The 24,665-nt window shown below is 47.4% G+C and overlaps 2 protein-coding genes across 2 annotated transcripts in view; one reads left to right on the forward strand and one right to left on the reverse strand.

Annotated features, from left to right (window-relative positions):
* LOC132457260 (probable G-protein coupled receptor 153) overlaps positions 1-17,097 on the forward strand; it is a 29,716-nt gene extending 12,619 nt beyond the window's left edge. The window contains 6 exon segments of the mRNA XM_060051467.1: positions 706-1,439; positions 5,775-6,204; positions 9,419-9,608; positions 12,390-12,574; positions 14,889-15,167; positions 15,169-17,097. Of these exon segments, the coding sequence (XP_059907450.1) occupies positions 1,069-1,439; positions 5,775-6,204; positions 9,419-9,608; positions 12,390-12,574; positions 14,889-15,167; positions 15,169-15,765 (2,052 nt within the window). The 5' untranslated portion in view covers positions 706-1,068 and the 3' untranslated portion in view covers positions 15,766-17,097.
* Positions 17,098-21,356: 4,259 nt separating this feature from the next.
* On the reverse strand, positions 21,357-22,614 carry her3 (hairy-related 3). Its single transcript, XM_060060713.1, has 3 exons — positions 22,360-22,614; positions 22,152-22,233; positions 21,357-21,999 (listed from the first exon to the last, which is right to left on the reverse strand). The coding sequence occupies exons 1-3, from the start codon at positions 22,504-22,506 to the stop codon at positions 21,485-21,487; spliced, it is 744 nt and encodes a 247-aa protein (XP_059916696.1). The 5' UTR covers positions 22,507-22,614; the 3' UTR covers positions 21,357-21,484.
* Between the last annotated feature and the right edge of the window lie 2,051 nt (positions 22,615-24,665).

Here is a 24,665-nt window from a genome sequence, read left to right on the forward strand (position 1 = left end):
TGTGTGTGTGTGTGTGTGTGTGTGTGTGTGTGTGTGTGTGTGTGTGTGTGTGTGTGTGTGTGTGTGTGTGTGTGTGTGTGTGTGTGTGTGTGTGTGTGTGTGCATTATGTCTACTATATCCACTTCATCTGTATTCACCGTGATTTTAATAACATGAGCTGACCAATGCATCCAGGGACACTCTCTGTTCTCTGCCCAATTAAATTAGAACGGTAAACACGCAATATTTTTCCGCTGACTCAACGGCTGGTCTTCTTTTCACAGACATCTTTCATGAAGGGCGAGGTTGACCCCCGTCCCTGACATTATCTTCTCCCTCCCAGCGGAGCGGAGTAGTTTTTCCAGATAAGGTTCTCCTGTTCATATGAAGTCAGCTCGGCTCGGCTCCTGGCAAACAATGGAGTCAGTCTCTCAAACTGTATAATATGTCCCTTGTCATCTGCTGCTGAACACCACTACTAATAATACTACTACTATGTACTACTATGGTTCTGTAGCCAGAACCTTCTCCCTGAAACCCGCCCTCACGGCTGCCAGCTGGCAGGAGCGTGTTCACCGGTCTGTCCTCGCCTCAATGAGACCGGCCTTCGCTTCGAGCCCACTGTCTTTATTTTAAAAAGTCGTGATCAGTGATGTGCAATCAATGACTGCATTGCTGTCGTTGCTCGCTCTAACCCGGTTTGTATTCTATTTTTATCGACTCAGGTGTCTGCAGAGAGTGAGGGCCCCCCCCCCCCCCCATCACCTGGCTTGACCACACCCGTCTGCCACAGCACCACCATGCCCCGCTCCTCCGCCCTCCACCCGTCTGGACCCCCGGAGAGCAGCCGCCCACCCAGATGAGGATGCCTGCCTCCCCCTACGCCCTGCACCCCCTCCTGCCCGCCGAGACCACCGCCATCGCATCCTCCTCCGCCGCCGCCACCACCACCACCACCACCACCACCACCACCACCACCACCACCACCACCACCACCACCACCCCCTCCTTATCCTCCACCACCGCCGCCGCCGCCGCCGCCTCCCCTCCGCCCTCCGACCCCCGCGGCCTCACGGCCCACCGTCGCCATGGGCGATGAGCGGCGAGGCGTGGACGAGGCCATGGCGGCCAACACGCTGGCCTGGCTGGTGTGCTCGGGCGTGTCCATCCTGGCCAACGCCTGGGGCATCCTGAGCGTGAGCGCCAAGCAGAAGAAGTGGAAGCCCCTGGAGTTCCTCATCTGCACGCTGGCGGGCACGCACATCCTGAACATGGCCATCCCCGTCACCATGTACTGCGTGGTGTCGCTGCGCCGCCGCCACTCCAGCTACGAGTGGAACGAGGGCCTGTGCAAGGTGTTTGTGTCCACCTTCTACACGCTCACGCTGGTCACCTGCTTCTCCGTCACCTCGCTGTCCTACCACCGCATGTGGATGGTGCGCTGGCCCGTCAACTACAGGTACGGCCCGCCGCTGTGTGTGTGTGTGTGTGGGTGTGTGTGTGTGTGTGTGTGTGTGTGTGTGTGTGTGTGTGTGTGTGTGTGTGTGTGTGTGTGTGTGTGTGTGTGTGTGTGTGTGTTTTCTGTTTTTAGGTAAAAAAAAAATAAAACGAATGGCCTCTCTGGTGCCCCTCTGGTTCACCAGAAAGAGGGCGTACCATTACGGCCCAGTCCTTACCGCAGCGACCGGGTTCGATTCCCGCCCGCGGCCCTTTGCTGCATGTCTTCCCCTCTCTCTCTCTCTCTCTCTCATCCCTTCCTGTCTTACTCTACAAGAAAACGGATAAAACCTTCAAAATAATAATCCTACCTATAAATAAAAGAAAAACGACTAAATAATACATTTGTGGGAGCAATCAAACTAGGAACGGACCGTCCCAGTCGGTGAGCGATCCCATTGATCCCTGATCCAAGCGGGACATCTCTCCCTCTATCCTCGGTATCCCATGGTCTTTTTGACAGTTGAGCACTGTTTACAATCCCCATTTTGGAACCTGACTGTGCCTGGAGTATTATCTCTCCCTCCTGTGCCCTTCATCTGCAGGTTTAGAAAGAGCTCCTCACATGTCGGCTCTTTCCTCCCAGCTTGGCTTTTTCCACCCACGGAAAATACCAGTTTCCATCGAGACGCACACCGGTCAGTGCGGGTGCTTTGGTTGACCTCTCAGCAGAGACCACTCCCCGCTGGTATAACACATGCCTGCCCTGAATGGGCCGCCACCCTGCATGTCCTCCGTAGAGCCCCCGAACCCACACCCCCACTACTCAACGGCGGGCTGTTCAGACACACGGCCCCATGCGGAGCCTCTGAGCCGGGGGTTTGACATGTGCTGTCACTCTGGTAGGATTTCAGAGGTTCAGTGAAGTCACTGGGGGTTCTGCAACAGTGAGGCAAGACTGCCGAAAGGTTCTGGGTTGGAGACCCCGATGTCTGCTGAAGACGGTCCATGAGCACTAGGACCCCTCCCCCCACCAACTCATTGACCCCTCCCCCCACCAACTCATTGACCCCTCCCCCCACCAACTCATTGATTCCATCTATTGGCATACATGTTCTGTGAAGACTTATTTTCTTGAAAAGCCTTCACACCAGCTCTGTTCCCAGTAAGCCCAGATGGGATGGGGGGGATGCTGATTGTACCTTCACTGCTATTCATAGCCATGCAGATTGCCTCTCAATATTCTGGTTATCAAACACAAAGCCATTGTCTGCAATCCAATGCTCTTCGAGAGCAGAAGCTGTGGCAAATAGCGGTACCAACTCAGCGTTGACAGTGTATTATTTAGTGTGGTGTAGCTGGCGACTGCTTTTAGCCTGGGGTTGTACCAGCACGATGCCATGTACACTATAACATGGTGTTGATATGTTAATTGCGTTGAAAAAAACATTGACGTTTTGTACAGATGATGAAGAAAATTCTGAAAAATTAAAACCGTTTAAAATGGCAGACCAAAAACCTTACCAGAACTTGCCACATACCGTAATGTAATAACCTCAGCTGGACTATCCAGAATGGTATTTTGACATCCAACGCTTTATGTATCAATATTGTGCAAATGTCACGATGATGATGATTGATTCTGTATCGCGGTGTACCGTGTTTGAGGAAACACCAGAATCAATGCCAACGGAAAACAAATTAGAATAAATGACCGGGTCACACCTTGTCTTGTTTCAGACAAGCAAGCCTCTAAATGAAGCGGGTAAACATTGTTTGCCACCCATTTGTCCTTGTTCTCCCAGGCAATCTGCTGTCCTTATCACCTGCACAGCTGTCCATGTTGGCTGACGTCCAAAGAAATGTGTTCTCTGAAGTTTTCTCCTCTGTCTTTTTGTATTTGATGCGATTCTTGTGACGTCTCGGGTGGATCACTGTGTAAGAGCTGGTCCCCCGATTTATTTCCGGAACCTAACAAACGGCTCTGCGTGAGCCATCGCTAAACCAGCGCGGACGTCTGTTCCTCGTGACACTAACGCGAACCGAAGGCCTGAATCCTGAGATCCAACCTCGCGCTCGAGCATCTGTTCTCCTCCGCCTGCTCCCCGCTACCTCGTTGTTACTCTTTGACGCTCCCTCTCCCTTCCTTTCTTTCCATCATTATCTCTCTCTTCTTTGCTCCTTCCCCCCCCCCCCCCCATGGTAATACATTTACAGCGTGGTGACGTACGCCAGGATTATACACCTCGGGCAAAATAGGATGAGGGCTAGCGTTGTTTGCTATGCGTAGCAACGAGGAGTACTCTTCTGCACAAAGAGAGGGTGAATTTACAACCAGGCGGTGTTTTCACTTCTACAAGTGCTGGCAGGCAGGGCTCACAACAACTATTGTGGAATAATTGATGTCGGTTTCTTCAGGAAATCTACACTCGAGTGCTTATTTGGCGGATCAGAGTGGTAATGTTCTGAGGGAGACGGCTACCAAACAACTGACTTTGAACAGAACATTTATTATTAAATCCATTGTAACGGTAGAGGTCCAGCCAAGAATTCTGTCCACTTTCCTTCTGTAGGTCACACTAAATGTGTGTTATAATGCTCTTGAGATGCTATCACAATGCTTGGTGAAAATGTATGTATGATTTCTCCTTTAATCTTGATATTACATTTCTTTGTGCTGCTTATTCAATCTCTATGTAACATGTCACTCTATATTTAAATATATTGAAAGATTTCCTTTTCGTTCTCTTTGCCACACCTCTGGTGATAAAAGGTAATGGTTCCCATAGATCTCAAACATGTCGCCACCGACGCCACCTTCATAACATTCTCAACACTTTAGATGCATGGGGCTTCCTCCAGTCGGCCAAGGCTCAATCTGTGTTGGCTCATTCAGCGATGGCCAGTGACATCATAGACATTTATTTGCATGAAAATCTTTATGAGCAACCCATATCTTTTGCCGCCCATCAATTTGTTTTCCGCCGACTGTCGACTTTGTTTACCCCCGTTTGTCCATTATCCGAAGTACTGACCACCGTTAATAATTCAGGCGTGAGTGCAAACGAGACGGCCGATAATTGTCTTCTCCCTCCGGGTCGTTAAGGAGAACGTTCCCAATCCTTCATGCTGGAAGTCTCCCCTCGTGTTGCTCTGATAATTCCTCCCGTTGCCTTGAGACGTTCAACATCTAATCCAGGTGTGGTTCTTCAGCAGGAGGGTTCTCTTCAGGTGAAACCTTGACGGCTCGATCACCGGGGGCCCATTCTTAGCCGGTTGTATTTTTAGCCGTCGCCTACCTGTTAAAAAAAGTGCTTTTGCTAGACACGCTGGCACACAGCTAGCGGGCAGAGGCATTGAGCAAATTGCTTGCCTGTAACCATTACGTGTCGGAGATAAGAAATAGAAGAAATCCCCATTGCTCTGATATCGGCCCGGACGACAAATGGCCTTCATCCATCTCTGTACTGGAAGGTTCTAGTTCATTTGAAACAATAAAAGCTTTGGGACAATGCCAACCTATTTTCTAGTAAGTAAAATGAAGTTAACTGTTGTATGTGGTGCCTCAACTCTTGCATTTATACTTCATAGGTGCTGACTCACATTTAACTGGTCAAATATAATACAGATGCATTTGTTCTCTCATACTTCTGGTGAGAAATTTGAAAAAATAAATCCAAAGCGACTTGACAGTGGATGTAGCGACACATCCTTAAGAAGCAGGTCGCGGTCAGGCTTCATGCACTAGGAGGCCGATGGTAGATTGCGAACATTGGGGATCGAACCCAGTACCCTTTTTGCTGGGATGCCCAACAACCCGGCCCCTGCACTGTCCTGTCTGTACCAATGGCCTACAAACAGATTCAGCCAGCTTCAAATTCAAAGTCTCTTTTTCTAAGTCAACTCACGATATAATAGCAAATGTTGGAAGTGAATCAACATAACCAGTGCTGGAATTATAAATCACAACCCAGCTCTCCTTAAAGTAAGGGGTAGTCTCTAACACCCCATCGTATTCATAATCTGTTCATCCCTAATCACTTTAATGCAATTTGCAATTCGTTACTCTGATCTACTTTGCCTTTATACATTCTAAATCTAATATTGAAGAAATAAAGACGAAATACCACAGAATAGCGTACATAATAAAGGTAACGCCCCCATCAATGTCTTAAACGGTCATGCCATTATAGGTCTACCACATGTACTGTATATAGGTTTTCCACAATTGTTTAGTTATTTCCAATCCTTAGATCCAGCTCTAAAAGGTGATCTCCCAGGTGATGACCCCCTCATACATCGACGAGGGCCGTACATCAGGTAGTGCTGTGACCTCTGACCCCCCTCTGTGTCGCAGGCTGAGCAACACCAAGAAGCAGGCGGTGCACACGGTGATGGGCATCTGGATGGTGTCCTTCATCCTGTCCACACTGCCGGCCGTGGGCTGGCACGACACCAACACCCGCTTCTACACGTCGGACTGCCGCTTCATCGTCACGGAGATCGGCCTGGGCTTCGGCGTGTGCTTCCTGCTGCTGATCAGCGGCAGCGTGGCCATGGGCGTCATCTGCATCGGCATCGCCCTCTTCCAGACCTTCTCCGTCCAGGCGGGCCACCGGGCGGACAAGAACAAGTTCAACGTGCCCACCATCGTGGTGGAGGACGCGCAGGGCAAGCGCCGCTCGTCCATCGACGGCTCGGAGCCCCTGAAGACGTCGCTGCAGATCACCTACCTGATCAGCGGCATCGTCTTCATCTATGACTTCCTCACCGGCTTCCCCATCCTGGTGAGTGGGGGGGGGGGACGACGACAGGCGCACGCACGCACGTACGTACGCGTACCTACACGTAGACAGACAGATTTACGGACACACACGGTATGGACACGCACACGCACACGCACACGCACACACACACAAGTCAGCCCTGAAATGTATGTGAGAAAGTGCTTTATGGCTACTGTGCTTTGGGAGGGTTTTTAAGAGCTTGTCATATAATTATAATTTTAGCCAGCAGCAGGGACAAACTAGCAGAGCAGCCAGTCTCGGCTACTACCCACAATACCTCTGTCTGGCCCGGACTGAACAATTCTGTATTTTGCTCTAGGTGTGTGTGTGTCAGGGCAGTGGTTGTGACCTTGGCATTGCTCACTTCAATTCTCTGGAGTCTGGAGGCACATGGTGTTTGTGCGTGTGTTTGTGTGTCTTCCAAAGAAACACAACAAACGGAAAAGCTATCCCCTATATTGGGTGCACACATCCAAAATGTTGCTAACATGGGATGGGGGGCCGGGGGGGGGGGGTGGTGCTCTTACACAACCTAGTGACATTTCAGGGTCCCTACAATTGAATGGACAGGGCTGGTTTCCAGAACAGAAGCTGAAACTGTGAATGAAAAGCATTGGCTGATGTGGTGACCCTATCGAGCTGTTATTATTTAAATGAACATCTAGGACCGTAAGTAGGCCAGGGCACCGTGTACACAGCCCTCATATGAAACGACTGTGTGACTGCGTACTCTGCGTGTGTGTCTGTGCGTGTTCCTACCGCTCCGATGCCCTTTATCATGTGCTGCTTCCACATTAAGGTCACTGTGTGTGTGTGTGTGTGTGTGTGTGTGTGTGTGTGTGTGTGTGTGTGTGTGTGTGTGTGTGTGTGTGTGTGTGTGTGTGTGTGTGTGTGTGTGTGTGTGTGTGTGTGTGTGTGGTGCTTCAAAACTAATGATGACAGAATGTTTGTTATTATGTCAACAGAGCGTTGTTTCAGGTCATTTTTATCAACGATATTTTTTCCCAACCTGAGCATCGTTCAAACCGTTACCCCAGAGTTGGCTCCTCCTGGACTCTCGTACTCATGGTTTGGAATCCTCCATACGTAGCCTCGGTTCCAGAAGAAGCTAGCTAGATGGCTATCCTCGGATGACTCGATATGCCACAGCTGAGGTGTGACCTGTAGTTAAAACACGCTCCTACCCAAGCAGAAGAATGCAATGTGTTTTGCGGTGACATTTATCTACCACTCTTCCGCTACGCAAATTATCGTCAGGTTCATCCTAGCACAGGATCCACGCTTGGTAACCGACATTAGCTTTAGCTCTTTCCTTTATTTAGGTTGAGCCCACGCCTGCTGATTTTAGACCAGTTAGGAGTCGTTAAGGGTTCGATTCTGTCCGAGCGACTCAATCAGACACTATTGATTTGCGCTTATTTGGAACGAGCGTAATGTTTGTCAAGCTTAGCCTAAAGCGCTATTAGCTTAGCTGCTAAATGGTTCATTTATTTTTTGTCTTTTGTTAAAGATCCGTGTTGTTAAAAGTTTCTGAGCCCTATTAAACGTTGTGACTATTTGTGGATCTATGCTGTTTTTCCTGTCACACCAACCATGTTTATTTGTTTGCTGTTTTTTCACATTAATATATTGCTGATTATGTGCATTGAAAATGTGTAGTAGCAGGCCTACACATGAAATACTGCTACATATGTACCGACGGTAACTGAATTTCATCAAGTTGGCCTCCCTCTGTTTATGTCCCTAGGTATTGAGCTATTTAAATGCATGGCAGGATACATCGCACAAGGCACGCACGACATTCAGTTCAATAACATGTACTCCCCCTCTGTCCCTGTTTGGGTTGAGCTTCACATTGTAGTACACTTCCTATGCACACAACTGCACTCTCCCTCTTTCCCTGTTTATGTAGACACTCCCAACGCTGCGCTATGGTCTGCTGGTTATAACTTGCATGCGTATCTCATTCAACCGCTCAGAAATACGTTCTATTCAGCCAAATACATTAGAATGAACGAGGCATGTGACTGGGTGCTACGGTACGTTATGTAACAAGTTGCATAAGAAGCAACAACATTAACTCTCAGCCTACGTGCATTGAGCAAGAATGATGAATCAAAGCGCCATAGAGAATAGAGAGAGCTTTAGTTAACCCTATATAGGCCTCCAGTAAAGTTAAGCCTATACAGTAGAAACATGGTTATTATTTAAGCATAGGTTCAAATAAATAAACAGTATATGTGTATGCAACATTGTGGACGCTGTACATTTGTAAAGATCGAAGACTCGTACTGTGTTTCATTCAACATGTAAGGCATATCACACAATTATAGTTGGTATCAACTGTAACGATGACTTGTGAAAATAAAATGGGGCCTCTCGTAATGTGTAGAAGGCAAATGGTTCAACGCACGACAAGAGGGGAACATATGGGCCCGGTCTTGAGAATAAGTGACATTTCAGTGGTGGACATTTTCAGTTCATCAGAGAGTATATTTCAGCCATGCGTGGGCAAAAAATGTAAATTAAAAATAGCCATTTGTGGCGCACTTGTTCTAACGAGGGAGTTACACATTGACTGCAGTGCTGTGTGTTGAGCAAACACACATTATCTGGGGTCCTGCCCACACATGGCTCTGTATGGGGAGCGTTTACAGTCCCCGCGGATCAGCCAGTACCTTTTTTATTTCCTCTATGATATTGTTTACCAAGAAGCTCAGGGGAGCTGGCCCTTAGAGAAGTTGTTAACCTTAAAATAAGGACGGAAAAAGGCAGGGGAGGAATATGACCTCGGAGACAGAAAGTGGAAATAATCGATTGGTTTTGTGAGTCTGTGGCTCTCTCCCTGCGGGACTCGGGTGGGGTAGAGCAGGAGAGATGGAGAGGGTTTATATTCATGCTATCATTCCGGTTCCTGAATTCATGTCTCTGCATTATTTAGGCTGGTTCACTTCGAACAAGCCTAAATCGACGACACTCAATCCTTTGGCAAGGCTATGGCCACTTCAAAGTTGATATGAATATAATATTCTCTCCGAATAAATTGGGTCCATCGACCCCTTGCCAATAATGCCGCCTTCCAAGGTTTGAACGGCGTCCATTTTGATTGTTGGCTGTGATTGGTCTCGGCCTACTTTGGATAAAAGCTGCATGAATTAAACGCTGTCTACATCTCCATATATTCTAACCGGGGCCTGGTTTGATTTGACCTCAGGTGGTGAGCTTCGCCAGTCTGAAGTACAACAGCTCGTACGACTGGATGATTCTGTGCGTGCTGTGGTGCTCCATCGCCCAGTCCATCCTGCTGCCCATGTTCCTCTGGGCCTGCGACCGCTACCGGGCCGACGTGCGCATGGTGTGGGAGAAGTGTGTGGCCATCATGTCCAACGACGACGTTGACGAAGGTAAGGGCCTGCCTCCCCCCCCCCCCCCCCCCCCCCCTCCCCCAAACTCCCCCTCCGCCTGCCCCCTATCACCCCCCCACCCCCCCAAACTCCCCCTCCGCCTGCCCCCTATCACCCCCCCCCTCCCCCCCACCCCTGACCTCTTGGTGTGATTCCAATGACCTGAGACAGTGGGGTTGGGTTGGGGAGAACCGTGGTTGCAGTAAGTTGTGGACGGTTCCTCAGTGTGGGCTCCGTGGCAACAAGGGAGAGGACATGAGGAGGGTCTGCCTTCCCATGGGCCTTGTTTTGAGAGGAGTTACATTCTTGGCCAGGGCTCACTTGTAAAAGAGACGACTGTCTCAATGTGACTACCCTGGTAAAACAAAGGAATAAAATAATAATAATAATAATAATAATAATAATAATGAAAAGTCAAACCCATGTTATCCAATTTGGTCGTAAGCCTAAGATAAACGACCCCTGGCCCCGCCTCCTGATGACATCATCAGGATGTTGTCTGTGACCGATACTTGAGTTCATTCGGTATGTCTCAGGCCATTAGGGGTACAGTATTATGTGTGTGTGTGTGTGTTCCCCCACCCCCCCCCCCCCCCACCATATTGGAGAGTTGGGTGGCTGATGATGGTGAAAACACAGCGTCAGATGTTGCTATAGCTACAGCTTCATTACAATACAAGCGCATCTCTCAAACATCAACATAGGTTGATGTTGACCTAAGTATCCCTGTCTGGGAAAACTATACGTTGAGGGTATCAATTCAGTGAACTTTATTATTTTTTCCCCTCACTAAAACGAAACGCAACCCTTCTTAAAAGCAGGCCTCTCCAATGGGGTTCTGAAGAGGATTCCGGGTTACATTTGCTTTCCCTTAAAAACGTCCTCAGTCTTCCCCTCAGACTGTGGGGTCCTGGTGGGTCAGTTCTATGGGGGAGCCAGGCCCCAAAACAGCTTTCAAAGATTGCACAGCAGGCAAAAGCATTTTTAATAAATGTAATCAAAAGTGTTTGCTTACACTATTCTCTCGATGGTGATTTTGACGCCTTCCTTTAAGCACCTACGTTATACTGCAATACATGGTGCAACATTTAGTTAAGAGGCCAAACTCAGGGATGACACGTTACCATGTGACCTATCATGTGACCTCAATCTTCAGAAGATACAACTGAAGAGAAGTCTTTTGATGACACGCTTAACTCGGATACTAGGCAACCATTAGCTATGTGTTTCTAGCTAACAATAAGCTATCTGTTTCTAGCTTACAATGAGCTATCTGTTCGCTAGCAATACACACTTGGCAATCTGTTTTGCTGTACTGTGCCCTTAAACTAATGTCATAATAATAAAATTAAAAAAGGGGAAATAGTGAAAGATGCAAAGATTAAAACCAAATGACTTTGGAGGTTTCCGCCGGAAAGGGCATAATTTCCCTGAAGCCTGTTAAACTTGTTTTTTCACCTCAGTGGTTCCAATCCAAACTGGGCAATCTCGCTCTAGAATGCCCTGGCGTGGGCTGGGGAGACAGTCTGAGGAAGGGCTTCTGAGATCCCAGGCACCCAGCAGGCGAGGCACTTAGAGGTCACTGTGATGGTCATATTTCACAGTGGGATCCTAGTCTATGAGTTGACACTGCATCAATATTTATTATTTTTGTCTGTTTTTAATGTATTTGTATCTTAGCTTGTTTTCTTTATGCACGTCTCTACCCCATGGGTAGGTTAGGCAAAGCACCATGCTACTAAACACCAACCAAGATAGTAGCAAATAGATGTCAGTGTAGGATTGAAAGCCATCTTAACTACACCGCTAACTGATAACGAAGTTTTGGATATGATACTCAAAAATAAAACATTAATCACAGTTTTACCAATGGGGAAATCAAATCCATGGGGGGATAACTGGGGATTCTGGTCCCAAATCAGGTCACATGATAATTACACCAGATTTAAATACTTAATGATTTATTAACTCACAAATAAAGTCACCACTGTTTAAACTCAACCCCACACCCTTCTATCTTCCCTGTTTCTAACCCTCCAAACCTTTTAACCTCCCCCCTATACCAGTCTATGACACTTAACCAATCAGCAGGAGGCCTTAAAACTGCACTGGCTAGCCGCCATTTTGTGTGATAATTAATGCTTCCAGTACTTTGTTTCTTTCCAGAGGGCTTGCCGTGTATAACTCAGCACAGTTGTATGTATACAAGTTATTTGCTGTTTCTGCCTAAGCTTCTGATTTGCATGCCAAGCTGCCTGTGCAAATAGCTACTGTCATCCTCCATTTTGTTTATTTTGCCGACATTTCCCTCCAGACTAGCATTTTACGCCCCAAATCTAATCAACCGTCAATCGGACGTGGGCAGTAAGGAAAACATTTGGCAAAATGAATTGGTTACTTCGGTCGATTGGTTAATAATAACTGACCCGGAAGGACCTGTAAAAGGTCTCCCAGTAGCGCACCCGCATTTAATTCATTCTTGGTCGGGGCGTTGAACTCCAAACCAACCAGGGTCTTTCTCGAGAACCATTTAAAATAATTCTAAAAACCCATATTTCATTATTTGCTTCAAGCGGGGGGCTTTTCTATTCTTCCTTCCCTAACAACTTTTTGGCATTTTGCGCACCAGGGCTGTGTGAAAAAGATTTTCCCCTTAATCAGAGAAAAGATTGAATTGTCTCTCTTATCTCTCCGTGTGTCTGTGGTGTCTGTCTTGTGTATCTTGAGTCCCTTGTCCTCTTCTTTTAACTCTTGACGCGTTTGCTTTTCTGCGCTTTGCAGACAACAGCCAGGACGGAGGGATACATGCCGACTTAATATATGACAGACCATATGACTATAGCAGCGTGCCTGAAATCGTGACGCTAGACCGTTTTGCCACGTACGAATTCTCAACCTTAGAAGGGGGGGTTCCCCATGGTTATCCATTGAGGGAACTGCAGGAAGATAAAATGCAGTATTTGCAGGTATACTTTCATTGATTATTTTCTTAATTTTCTTTCTTCTACTCATTGATCCATTGATCTGTTTTTTGCAGGGATACGTAGTTATGCTATTGTTAACATTAATAATAATTAATAAAAATGCCCTGCTGCGGGCCTGTTTTATATAATATCTGGTTTTGATTCATATACTTTCTACTCATTTGACATTTTCTGATGTTTTGTTTCCCCTAGAACTGACATTTTGATTTGTTCCTTTATGTTTGTCCTTTGTTTCGTACCAGTTTGTTTCATAATTTATTTTTGCGTGAGTAATAAAATGTACTCTGGCTGACTAATGCCTGGCAAATATGACCATCCGTAACCCTAGAGCATCAGTATGGCCCCGTGACGGCCATCTTAATACACTCACCCACACATCCGTTGGGCTTTTACCGACCCAAAGCCAAAGCATCATGTTCCAAGACCTTTTAAAGAGAGGGCAATACGTGACTCATGTTCCCCTCTGCATAGCAGGGTACTCTCGTAAAATAAAACCACCCGATAGCTATCTGCTCTGGCTTGAACCTAAACCCTTGGGTCTGGTCGATCCGTGAGGAGGCAGATGTGAAATGCTACTCTCCTCAGCCTGCACTGAAAGCCCCAAAGCTCAACTCCCTTCATCCAGACTTCCGGGGTCACAACGCAGGAGACCCAGTCTCCATAGTTTGCACAAACTCGGTCCAGACTGAGCAAACAAAAAGAAAGGGCCACCCCTGAATCGATGGCTTCGAGCTGTCCTGGTTGTAAGCCTCGGTTCACCGACGGTGCCGACAGACGGCTCAATTAGAAAAAGGGAGGTGTTGCTCACTGGGGCCCTTGAAGACTGGATGTGGAACTGGGACCTTTAGGACCAACTTAGCTATGACTCGCACAACCCCGGCCTCCCACTCAGCCTCGACACCCCATCTTATCGCTGTGTCATCTTTGTCATACAGAGAAATGCAACAAGGGATTCAATATTTGGTCACAGGCCGATTTTTCAAAAAAAAAGCCAACAAATAATAGGAAATCGGAGAAAATGGAGCTGAAGACGACTCCGGGGAGTTGGAGTGGCGTGTCCACTGCCGCGCCGCTCCTCTGCCCTAATGAGCCCTGGCTGTCTCATTTGATCTGACTGCCAGTTTGAAAAAGAAGCATTGAATCAGAGATGCATACAGTAGCGTCCATCCCATCCACCCCCCTCGCTGTACTCCATCATGGTCGTCCTCCATGCAACTCTCCATGTCATGTCGTCTGATGTCGTTTTAAGGAATGCTGTACTATGAATGCTGATTTAGTTATTGACTCAAACCTAGAGAATATGTTTTGATTGGATGCGCTTTGAAATGCATAACACACGATTCGATCATATTGGGCCTACTTGAAACTGTTTATGTTCACATCCTAAATTAATACATTCCCGTGTCCACCACACGCCATTTGAGAAGTGCTACGGTGCTTCTCAAGTGGCTACATTAAGGAGTAAGACTCATTTCACATGTTCAGCCATTGCTACCCTCGTTGTTCAATCGCTGTTGTGTACTTTTGTCTCCCTGCGTTTTTGTCTCCTATGTCTCAACTCATTCTAATGCTTTTGCTGCCCTCTGCTGGTCAGAACGAGCACTCATGGCTACTGTATCGTCTGCTGTCTCATTTCTCTGCATTGACAACAAGCTCCCACAGAGGGGCAGTCTGGTATCAGTCTCGTGCTACTTGACACCACCTTGACAAACCCTATCTCTCTTGCATAGTTCTCAGAACAATGTGGAATGTGAGTATATCACGTCGGGGACTATACTATCTATATCTATTGTATTCAAAGCCCAACAATGGATTTGAATACTATAATTAAAATTGTATCCCAGTCAATAAATTATTAAATATAATTCAGTCACTTGGCTATTATTTGAATTAGGATTGTGCTGCATGTAGGACTCCCAATTTAGAGTACTACATTAATGTACTTTTGTTGTCATGGCATTATCTCCCACGATCTGATTTGTTTCAAAGTTATTTAACATTAATCTCCCCCCAAAGTATATGTTTTTAAAACCCTGTCCGTACGTCCGTGCCTGCCTAACGATGCGATCCTACATGTAGCACCACGAGGGCTAACGCTGCACGTGTACTAGCATGTATGTTCCGCCAGTTCTACCGTACGTCCACATTGACTTGTCCTAGAACAGTACTTGTTGTTGTGCGGCGACTCAAAGAGGAGGCGGAGGAAGGCGGCAGGTGAAGGTGACTTCCTCCGAGACTGAAGGGCCGGCGTGTGTTTGTCTTGCGTTCCCCCCCCCCCCACCCCCCTTCCCCAAAGGTGCCCCCTACAAGAAGATTCTCCCACGACGAAACCGACATGTGGATCAGCGACCCGATCCCCTCGTACCTGCGCCACTGGGGCTCCAGCGAGGACGCCGCGGCGACGGCCCTCTACAGCTCCAGCTTGCCACGCCCCGGGAGGCGCAGGAGCAGCCTGGTCTCCTACCACGAGGAGAGCCCCCGCCGCCATCGCCGCCCGCCTCCCCCCCACCCGCCGCCCCCCCACGCCACCCACCCCCGCCGCAAGAGCCGGCGCCGCAGCTCCGAGGATAGCTCCGCGCCCCCCCCCCCCGCCGCGGCGCCACCACCTGCCGCGCGTGGCGCTCTGCGGCCCGGAGGACGAGCCGCGCTGCTTCAGCCGCGACGAGGTGGTGAGCTTCATCGACGAGACGCCGGCGCCCAGCCCCGGGAGGAGCCCACGGCGACGCGCCTCCTCCGCCGTCCCGCTGCCCGTCTCGCCGGACCACCGCGGCGGCGGCGGGCTCTTGCTCCCGCACTTCACGCTCACGGACTTTGAGCGGGAGCCGCACGTGCTGAGGCGGCTCTCGGAGTATGGGTGTGGCAGTCGGGGGGGCGGCGGCAGCGGCGGCGGGACCCCCGACGGCTCCCCGAGGACCGGGCACCACGGGAGCCCCGGGGGGCACGGCGGCCAGAGACACGCCCGCGAGGACCACCAGGCGCGGGGCGGGCCGGCGGCGTTCGGCCAGGGCCAGCAGGGGGTCGGACATTCCCCGCGTAGGGCCGCTAGGACGGGCCGGGACAAGGGGCCAGGGGCGGAGAGGAAGGGGAGCATGAACAGTTTTGTAAGCACCCCTTCAGCCTCCTCCTCGGGGTACATCACCTTCCACTCGGACTCTGTGGGCTCCGCCACTTGAGGACCACGGCTGACTTTTACTGCAGTGATCTCTCACCTGCTGGGATGTTACCTGATGGATGTGCCAACAATCTCATTTATTACGGTATGCTCTGATCCCAAAGTTATCCGCGAGGAGCCCGCTGTCTCCTTGGATAGAAGCAGGACGGTTTTCTGAAGGGACCCTGGAACCCTACCCGCCTCTGAAACGGCGGCGGAGACCTTGAGGACTTTAGCTTTTGCGTGGGCCACTAAGGACACCCTACGGGTTCCCCAGCGCCGACACCTCGTTTGAAACCTCTTCTCTTGCCTTGTTTTGTCGCTGTTCGGTGTTGTTACCAGGAGGCCTCCAAGGTATGCAGGACAGGACGGAGGCGCAATAGTGGAGGGGATATTAGTTTTGCGCATTTGCCAATTTAAAAAAAGATTATCGAGTCGTGAAAGATGTATTTTTCTCGGGTGAGCGTTTGTTTTGTTGTACCAAGACATTTTTTTTAAACCAGTCTATCTCCCTGACTTATGGGTGTCATTTTTACTGTGTACCATGAGGATTAGGTAACAGTCCTTTCCGGGGGTCATCATTTGGTTTGGTTTGTGTTATGATGTGTATTCCTGGTTTCCATTGCTTCAATCGCTATCGTTCATGAATCCTAAAACACACACACTGTCTGATCGACAAACATCTTTTATGTCAGAACACAGACGATGATTTAAGCCCATCTCCTAAATGCAAATCTCTTTTCCAATGTGAAACATCCACATGTCATACCAACACCTCACAGCAGAGGGATTCAGGAGCGCATTGGTGGTCTGAGCTGATTGAAAAGTCACGTGGGTAAACGGACGACTTTAGATATTTGGTTTTCGTTGTTCTATTTAGATTTTGTATTTGATATTTTTGACAAACAACCATTACAAACGGTTTATTCACGGATGTAAGGGCATTGCAGCAAGCAAACACTGCTTTACAGAGCAGTAGAGAGGAGCAGATCAATCAGATATTTTGCCTTGATTGAAAAAGCACTTAAGAATTCCATGGTAAGCGGTTTGGGTCCAGGGTTTTGGGTTTAGGGTTCCGAATCAATTATTTATTGGTCCCTAGTACCAGTGAGGTTAACCTTGCAACTGATCTCAAGAGTAGCACTGCTGAAACACAGGGTTTCACACCTTCAACCTACTATTATATATGCATCCTTAAGAAGATTCCTAGGGATCGGGAATGATGCACTGTTTAAAACCAAAGCTGTCCCACTAGTTCAGTCCGCATTTGTGGTAGAGGGAAAAAATAAATAAACGTCTGCAATGATTTACAACTGTATTGATGACACCCTTCTGATCACTTTGGCCTGAGATTGATCAAGACCCCCCCCCCCACACACACACACACACACACACACACACACACACACACACACACACACACACACACACACGCGCGTTCCCCTCCCTGACTAAGTCTGGTTTGACGTTTTCCCGAGTGCTGTTGTGACCATGGTAGGCGTGTTATTTTTATTTAGTTTGGAGCATGCCGTACCCCTGTTGTGTTGAAATGGAAGCTCCTCTCAAGGATTTGTAGATAAACGATGAAGTAGGAGACTGACATTGAGGAGAAGGAGGGAGAGTTAAGAGTTTGTATCAGATTCCCCACCACGTTTGGTTTGACTCGCATGAGAGCCCAGAAGTAGTTCAGGTTTCAATGATTAGGGTTAGGGAATGGAATCGTCGGACTAGGGGCCGTAGCAAAAAAATATAGGAGTGGTCAAAGGCAATGGCAAAAGTAGCATTAGCATTAGGGTTAGTGTGAATTTACACCCAGCTGCCCATATATGGCCTGCTTGTCCCTCATCAATTTCCATGAATGGACCCGTGTGCAGGGTGGAAAAGCCAATCAGGACTCTCCGATTCATGTGTCCTATAGACGCAAACAACAGTCTTCCTCAATTCTGGATCATTTGGATAATCTTGGGTTTATCAATCTTAAAGGTGCATGTTAAAGATCTTTGACTCGGGAGTGTGTGGTTCTTCCCAGAACGGAAATTCACATATCAGTGGATGCTCGAGGCTGGGGCCTCTGTTCATGACTCAACAGTGTATTTACGGGAATGTATTTGCACATGTTTAGTTACAAATTTGCTAAGAAGGCCCGTGCGGTCCAAAAACATGAACTTATAATGTGCGAGGTATCCCGGCAATAGTTTGATAACCTTATCATTTGTGAAAGCAGCGTTTTCTACGTCCTCCCTCACAACGGCATTGCACACATTTAGCGTAGATTTTTTGACACTTTTATTGAAATGATGAACATGCAATGCTTTTTGCAGAATCTCCGAAAATAGCACACCTCTGATAATGACATGATCAATTAGTTTCACTTTGATTTGAGAAAATATTGACTTTGTATTCCTGTTGGATTTTGACTTGATTTTATCTTTTGGTTTTTAAATTCCACAATTTTTTTGTGTTTGCGATATAAGACTATAATTTTGTAACATATTCAAAGATTTATGACTGCCGAAATAAGGAACGTTGTTAAATGTTAGTTTTTTTCTTGTTCATATGACGGCTTTGTTAAGAAGATGAAAATTAACATAGGCTATCTCAAATAAAATTCACTTGGGCATACACTACATTTGTTCTGAAGGTTTTTCCATGATATGAGCTTACTCCGACCGTATGTATGAAATATTACATCATATGAAGCAAATAAGCAGGGATTTTATTTATTGCAGGTTAACATTTTGGCAGCTTTATGTCTACCAAGTAACGCCGACGAGTTTGACACATTATTGATCCAACGCTATGGTTCGGATTGAGGAGGACATGATTGCAGTTATAAACTCCCTCTATCTCCTATTTTCCATTTAATTTAACTATTGACTAATATTTTCATAATATATTATTGTTAAATGTGTTGAATGTATTAGTATGCTATTAGTATTATTTTTACTTGACCATTTTTTCTCTTTTCTTTTTTTTTAAGTATTGTTCAATCTTCCATACTCCCTCTACTGGCAGCATTCCACTACTCTATTTTCTATCCAGGCCGAAGACAGACATCTTTGTGATGAAGGTTGTGTAAAGTGCAACGTACTGAGGCCAACAAATCACACCAGGAAAACGAATCGTTACGTCACGTGGCTGGCACTTTACAATCCTAGAGAACGTCCCCTTGCTCGCCGCGAACGAGCTCTTTTCGAGCCACAAGTGTGTTGGAGCCTCCCAACACACACACACACACACACACACACACACACACACACACACACACACACACACACACACACACACACACACACACACACACACACACACACACACACACACACACACACACACACAGAGCAACAGATCATTCAAGTTCTTTCCAACGGTTGACGGCCCTCTGCTCTGGTATATATCAAAGGCCAACTCGTTGCAATAGCCCATTAGTAGATTATGTTGGTGTTCTAACTATTGGACTGAATGGAAACAATTCAAGGTGTAGGCATGGCCACCGTCGTGCACTGCACAGTTAAGACTCTGCCTTCCTAAAAATGCTGACTGACCACAGATCATAGGGTCGAACAAAGTCCTGGCAGTCCTTGCCGTCAGCCGGACGGCCCGGACCAGAGACAACGTTTCCACAAGAGAGAGAAAAGAGCAGTGGACATGGGAGCCCTTTCTCTTGAGTTCATCCAGTCTGCTCTCTTAGCAGCGCTTGACCGCCTCCACTCTCATGCAAATGACATATTCACGTCGTCCGCTCGGTGCTGCGGCTCTATGTGTCGCCATTCTAGTGCAAACTGAAGTAGTCTAGCTAAACAATGCGTGGACGAGTTCATAGAAATTCTTAGAAAGACTGAAGTGCATTCAATGTGGATGTCACGTGGCCAATCTTTTATCGGGAAAAACAAACTCGGGAGTAGTTTTCTCGTGGCTGAGGCCCGTTGCTCTCCTCTTCAAAGAGAAGCTTTGACTTTGTGGGTAGACGGTTCAAAGGGGATTTAAGGGCCTGATGCTTTATGGGCTGAACCGGCCCGAGGAAAAGATAGAGGGAGAAACAAACAATGAAAAAAGACTGCGTACTGCTGCTGCTGCCTTATTTTTCACACAACCTTGAACCGGGCGCGCAGTTTTTTTTTGTTTGGTGTTTTTCTCTCCGCCTCGCCGGAGAGAGGCACATCACCCCTTTTTCGGCAACCCTTATCCTGCCAGTGGCCCTTTCAGTCTCCCTGGCGTGCAACCAGTCGTAGATAGCATCTGAAAGAGCTGTGGGCGTTGCAGCGATTCTCCTCGCTGCGAGGTGCCATCCTCTCTAGCCTAAGAATGAGACACTTTACGACACCACCGGAGTCCAGAAACCCGGTAGACCTACTAAAGCAAGAAACTTTAGAACTTTTGTACAAAAGCGTTTTATCATGTAAAATATCTTCAACAAATCGATCTGTCTGTATATATCTCTCTGTGTCTGTCTGTCTGTGTCCGTCTCTCTTTCTCTCCATCTCTAGCCTATATCTATCTCTGACTATCTAACTATCTATCTAATCATGCATTCATTTTCCTATAGGCATGTATGTATTTATTCGGTGTGCAGTATTAGCCTAAAGGCTAATTTGGGTGAGAGGGGGACGAATAGCATGCATGTGAATGTGAATTGCATGTAGGTGATTAGTGCCAGAAAATTGCTACAAACATCTAATTTGAGCGCCACTGTCTCGGTACTTAAGCGTAAAACCGCAGAAGAATGGACGAGACGAAACGTCACGTCGAGCGCCCGAGGCCGTTGTCAGCGTGTGATGTCCTGAACAGCCTCGGCTGAATGTCTTCAGAAAGACTCAAAATGGGATGTTGAAGCGGGATATCAAAAAGACACACGGGCCTGGGCTATGTAAAGGTAGTTAGACAATGGCCAATGACAATATATATTATTGTATCTTAGCCATTTATTAAATAATAATCCACAAATATAGGCCTAGGTCTACACTTGTTAGTATGCATATTATATTTATTGTTTTTTATTGGCTACAATATAGTATATTAGTATTTATCAAACTCCCTTTTTAAACGAAAATGAAAACGTTTTCATTATCACACGCAAGCTATAGGCTAAATGGCTTGTGTGCTAGCACGAATGCCTGATAATGTTTTCACGTATAAATGTGGCCTACCCGATGTTTTTCTCTAGGCCTATATGCGAACGCCTGTTGCGTAGAAGAATATTTTCAGACACTTACCGCACGTAGTCCATCCCAACCCACAGCTTATTTCCTACAGTCAGTCTATGGCCCCACTGGTCCCACTGGGTCTGGTTCAGCCATAAATGTGGCGGGGGTAGGCGGCAGGCCTATATAACTAAGGCCTAATATAGGTTTCTAGGTTCATATAGCCAGGATATAACCGGAATCCTAGGCCTATGGCCCGGTGGCCAACACAGTAAACTGTACCCTGTGCTGTACAGAACGAACAAAGGCCTATTGGAACTCCAGACAACTCTTATTTTAACAGGTTACCACGATAGAAACATTGGAAGAACCGAATGGACGTTTGCCTGCAACATACATTTTGTTTTGATATTTGTAAGTCACTGAACTTTCTTTTTTGTGCCTGAGCACATAAACAATGAAATGCTTCACATTTATTTTCACTTTTTTATTCATTATAAACCATCTATTTTACATGCATATCATTTTACAGTTCACTATACAATACAAAAATACAAAATCATACATTAGATCACGGTCAATAGTCCATTTCAGTGAATTCTACCACGGCCGCCACATGCTTTGCTGAATACCCGCTTCCCCGTCCCTGGGACTGCCGTGACAAACACTGAAAACTTTATTGGACTTTGTTGGTGTGTTGCTCGGGAGGATCCCAATAACTTGTTTGAGGACGAAAGACTGTCCTTCCGCTTTGACCTCAACCGGAAGAGTTTCGTAGGACTGGAGAGATGTGCTCGTGTTGTTTGTTTTCGTGGCTTCGAAACACCCTACGGCCGTGTTGGCGGTTCTTCTCCTCGAGTCGGTGGCGTTTAGAGCGGGAAGCAGGCGCTGGCGCGCGCCGTCTCGCGCCACCACCGTTCCCGTGTCGCTGTCCAAGGTGCTGGAGGCCTCACGCGGTCCTTCGGCGCAGTACACGTTCTTGGACACGAGGTGCGATAACGCCGAGCCGTCGCTCCCCTGGACCTGGTCCCCCAGCGACAGGTACTGGTGGACATTGGCCAAACAGCTGTGGAAGCCGGCTTGGTAGTCAGAGAAGCCGGAGGTCTTGGAAGAACCTGGAGCAAAGAGACGGGTTGATGCTGAGGTTAGGAAACGAGTGCCACGGTGGAGGGAAAATAACAAATGTATTTTTTTTAATGATTGAGTTGGACCAAACATGTGCCACTTTTAAAATATGTTGACTTCATGGGTTGTGGGGGATACTTACAGCTTTGAATCTTCTGAAGACTTCTGAGATGTTTCACGGTTAATTCCAAAATGTCGGCCTTCTCCAGCTTGCGCTTCCGAATCTGAAATGAGAGAAAGGGTCGAAATATTAATCACGGAGGCCTAATAGTTTATTCAGTTGGAGGGGAAAAATGCAATATGTTGACTGTGGAACTTAAGTTTTAACTACGTTGTACACCGCTGCTTACATTGGTCGTGTAGTAGCTCTCGAGCAGCGTCTTCAGCTGGTCCAGGCACCTGTTGATCCGCGCCCTTCGTTTCTTCTCCATGATCGGCTTGGACACCTTTCCAACTCTGGCGGTAGATTTCACAAGGCAGTCTGAAGCTCCCACCATCCTGTGTGTAAGTCCTTCTCTGGAGTCCTCGGAGTTAATCTCAGTGCTTCTCTGGCCACGAATGAAGGCGGGGGCTTGTCAGGGCGGTTATTATAGCCTCGCCGGGCGCCCACTTAACATCTCAATGCAGTGGCATGCTCCTCGCGCTTAAGTGAGCAGCGCGAGGCGCGCCGTCATTTGTCAGCCGAGCTCCCATTGGCCCACACAAGCCCCCCCGCTGAATAAACTGTTTCAACTATCCTCAACTCATTTAGGACCTATGCATTACATTTAGGAGCCATCGATATAGATTAATGCGATTCGAAATGTCAAATCATATCATTCACCAAATTCAATCGTTCTCGGCCTGAATGTAGGCTCATTGAAAAACATATAGGGCCTAACCCTATTATATATATAACCCGGGATACATCGTAAACTCGAGCGAGTGATTAACTATAAAGCCCTCTAGCAACGAATGTGCAATTTACTGAAAACTGCGGCCACAGGGCCAAGTTTAGGAGAGGCATCGACGTGTGGGGTAACTTTGGGGAGAGCCATAAAAATCCAACATATAACGGTTAATCGTAAGGCAATGCTTTTGTGAGCGGTCAGACGGACCCTTCTAACGCATTTTATTCATGCTTTAATTTCCCAGTTTCACGCCGAGAGGTAGAAGGCAGAACCGTGGAAATGTCCTGCATGTGTCCAGAAAATCCCGATTTTCTGGTCGCCGCGTATAGGAAAACCTGTCTCCCCCAACGCAGTGGGTCCAACAGCCCGCCATACGGATAAAACAATGCGCCATTGGCTACAAACTTTATCATCAACAAAAAGGCCCGAAAATGTCTGCACTTTTGTAGGCTATAGTCTTCGGCCATTGTCAGCTCGTTTTGTCTCTTCTCTCCTCCGGGCTCGTAGGGGCACCGAGGAGAATCGCAGGGCCGCCCTCTGTCCTCGGTCCCTCGCCTCCCGATTCTCCACACCGGCTCTCTAAAGGGACGGGCCTTGGGAAAGTCAGAGCGGCCGGGACAATGCGCGGGGGCGCGCAGGGCTGACGGCGCGCATTGTGCACCGCGCGTGAAAAAAGACCTGGCGAGGAGGAGCACAGTCCAGGTCGATCAGAAAATAGCGGGTCACAATATTTAATGACATAAGGACCCATCGATTAACGTAAATCGAAAAAAGTTGATTGATCCATGCTACAATGCGATATTCTGATTAACAAAAAAACGCACAAAAATCGGTCCTATTGGAAGACACGCGACAAAATGGTAGAAGCTCTCGCATGTCAAAGATGCCCACTTCTTCCCGAGGTTGATTCCTCACACAATGGATATGCTGGAGATGACAACTGCGCGGCCGGATAAGAAAGGAAGGGGCCTGCCTCTGTGTATTCAGTCCTGGGCAAAGCGCCCTGCTGAATGGCGTCCGTTTATAACTATTAGGCATTGATCTACACTTTCTTCTTTCATCCCTTTAAACCACTTAAGTGTGGCTCTTAAAAAAACAACAACAATAACTTTGAAGCCGCAGTAATGTAGGCCTAAGTTTACGTTCATGACTGACACCACATTCGATATTGTTACATATTTAATGTTCAATATATAATTGATTTTTATCAATCTCTTGCAATTTTTCCCTAAACTAATAGGCCTACCGTTTATAACGATGAGAGTGGACCGACCCACTGGCTGATTATAGCTATCGGCTCACAGTTCAGAATCAATGCTTTGAGTTTCTCTTACAATGGCACAGTCCCGCTATGTTTACCCTTGTTGTTTGAACACACGTCCATTTAACAAAATATAATCCACCGGAGAAACGGCCGATTATACCCGCAGCCCTGCTTTCTGCCGCCCTAACGCAGCGTTAAATGGGTATGACATAGGAGCACAGTGCGCTAATGTAACAGCGCCTATTGCCTTCCTTTGTCCTCACCTCAAGTTGCATTATCTGGGGTTTCACGCACGCCTCTAACACGAGGACGTAGCAGGCATTTCATGGTTCAGCATGAAATTGTAGTACCACAGAACACGTTTGGTTATTTTTTTGCCTTGGAAGGACGGATTTCACCGTCGATTATGCGGCGTATCTGCAATTAGTGTTGGTGGAAACCCTCTAGGAAATGTCAACCCATTGGGCCTGTCTGTAAATAAACAGGGTCAGTAAATAGACAA

Source organism: Gadus macrocephalus, chromosome 1, assembly GCF_031168955.1.
Source record: "Gadus macrocephalus chromosome 1, ASM3116895v1".
Classification (NCBI taxonomy): Eukaryota; Metazoa; Chordata; class Actinopteri; order Gadiformes; family Gadidae; genus Gadus; species Gadus macrocephalus.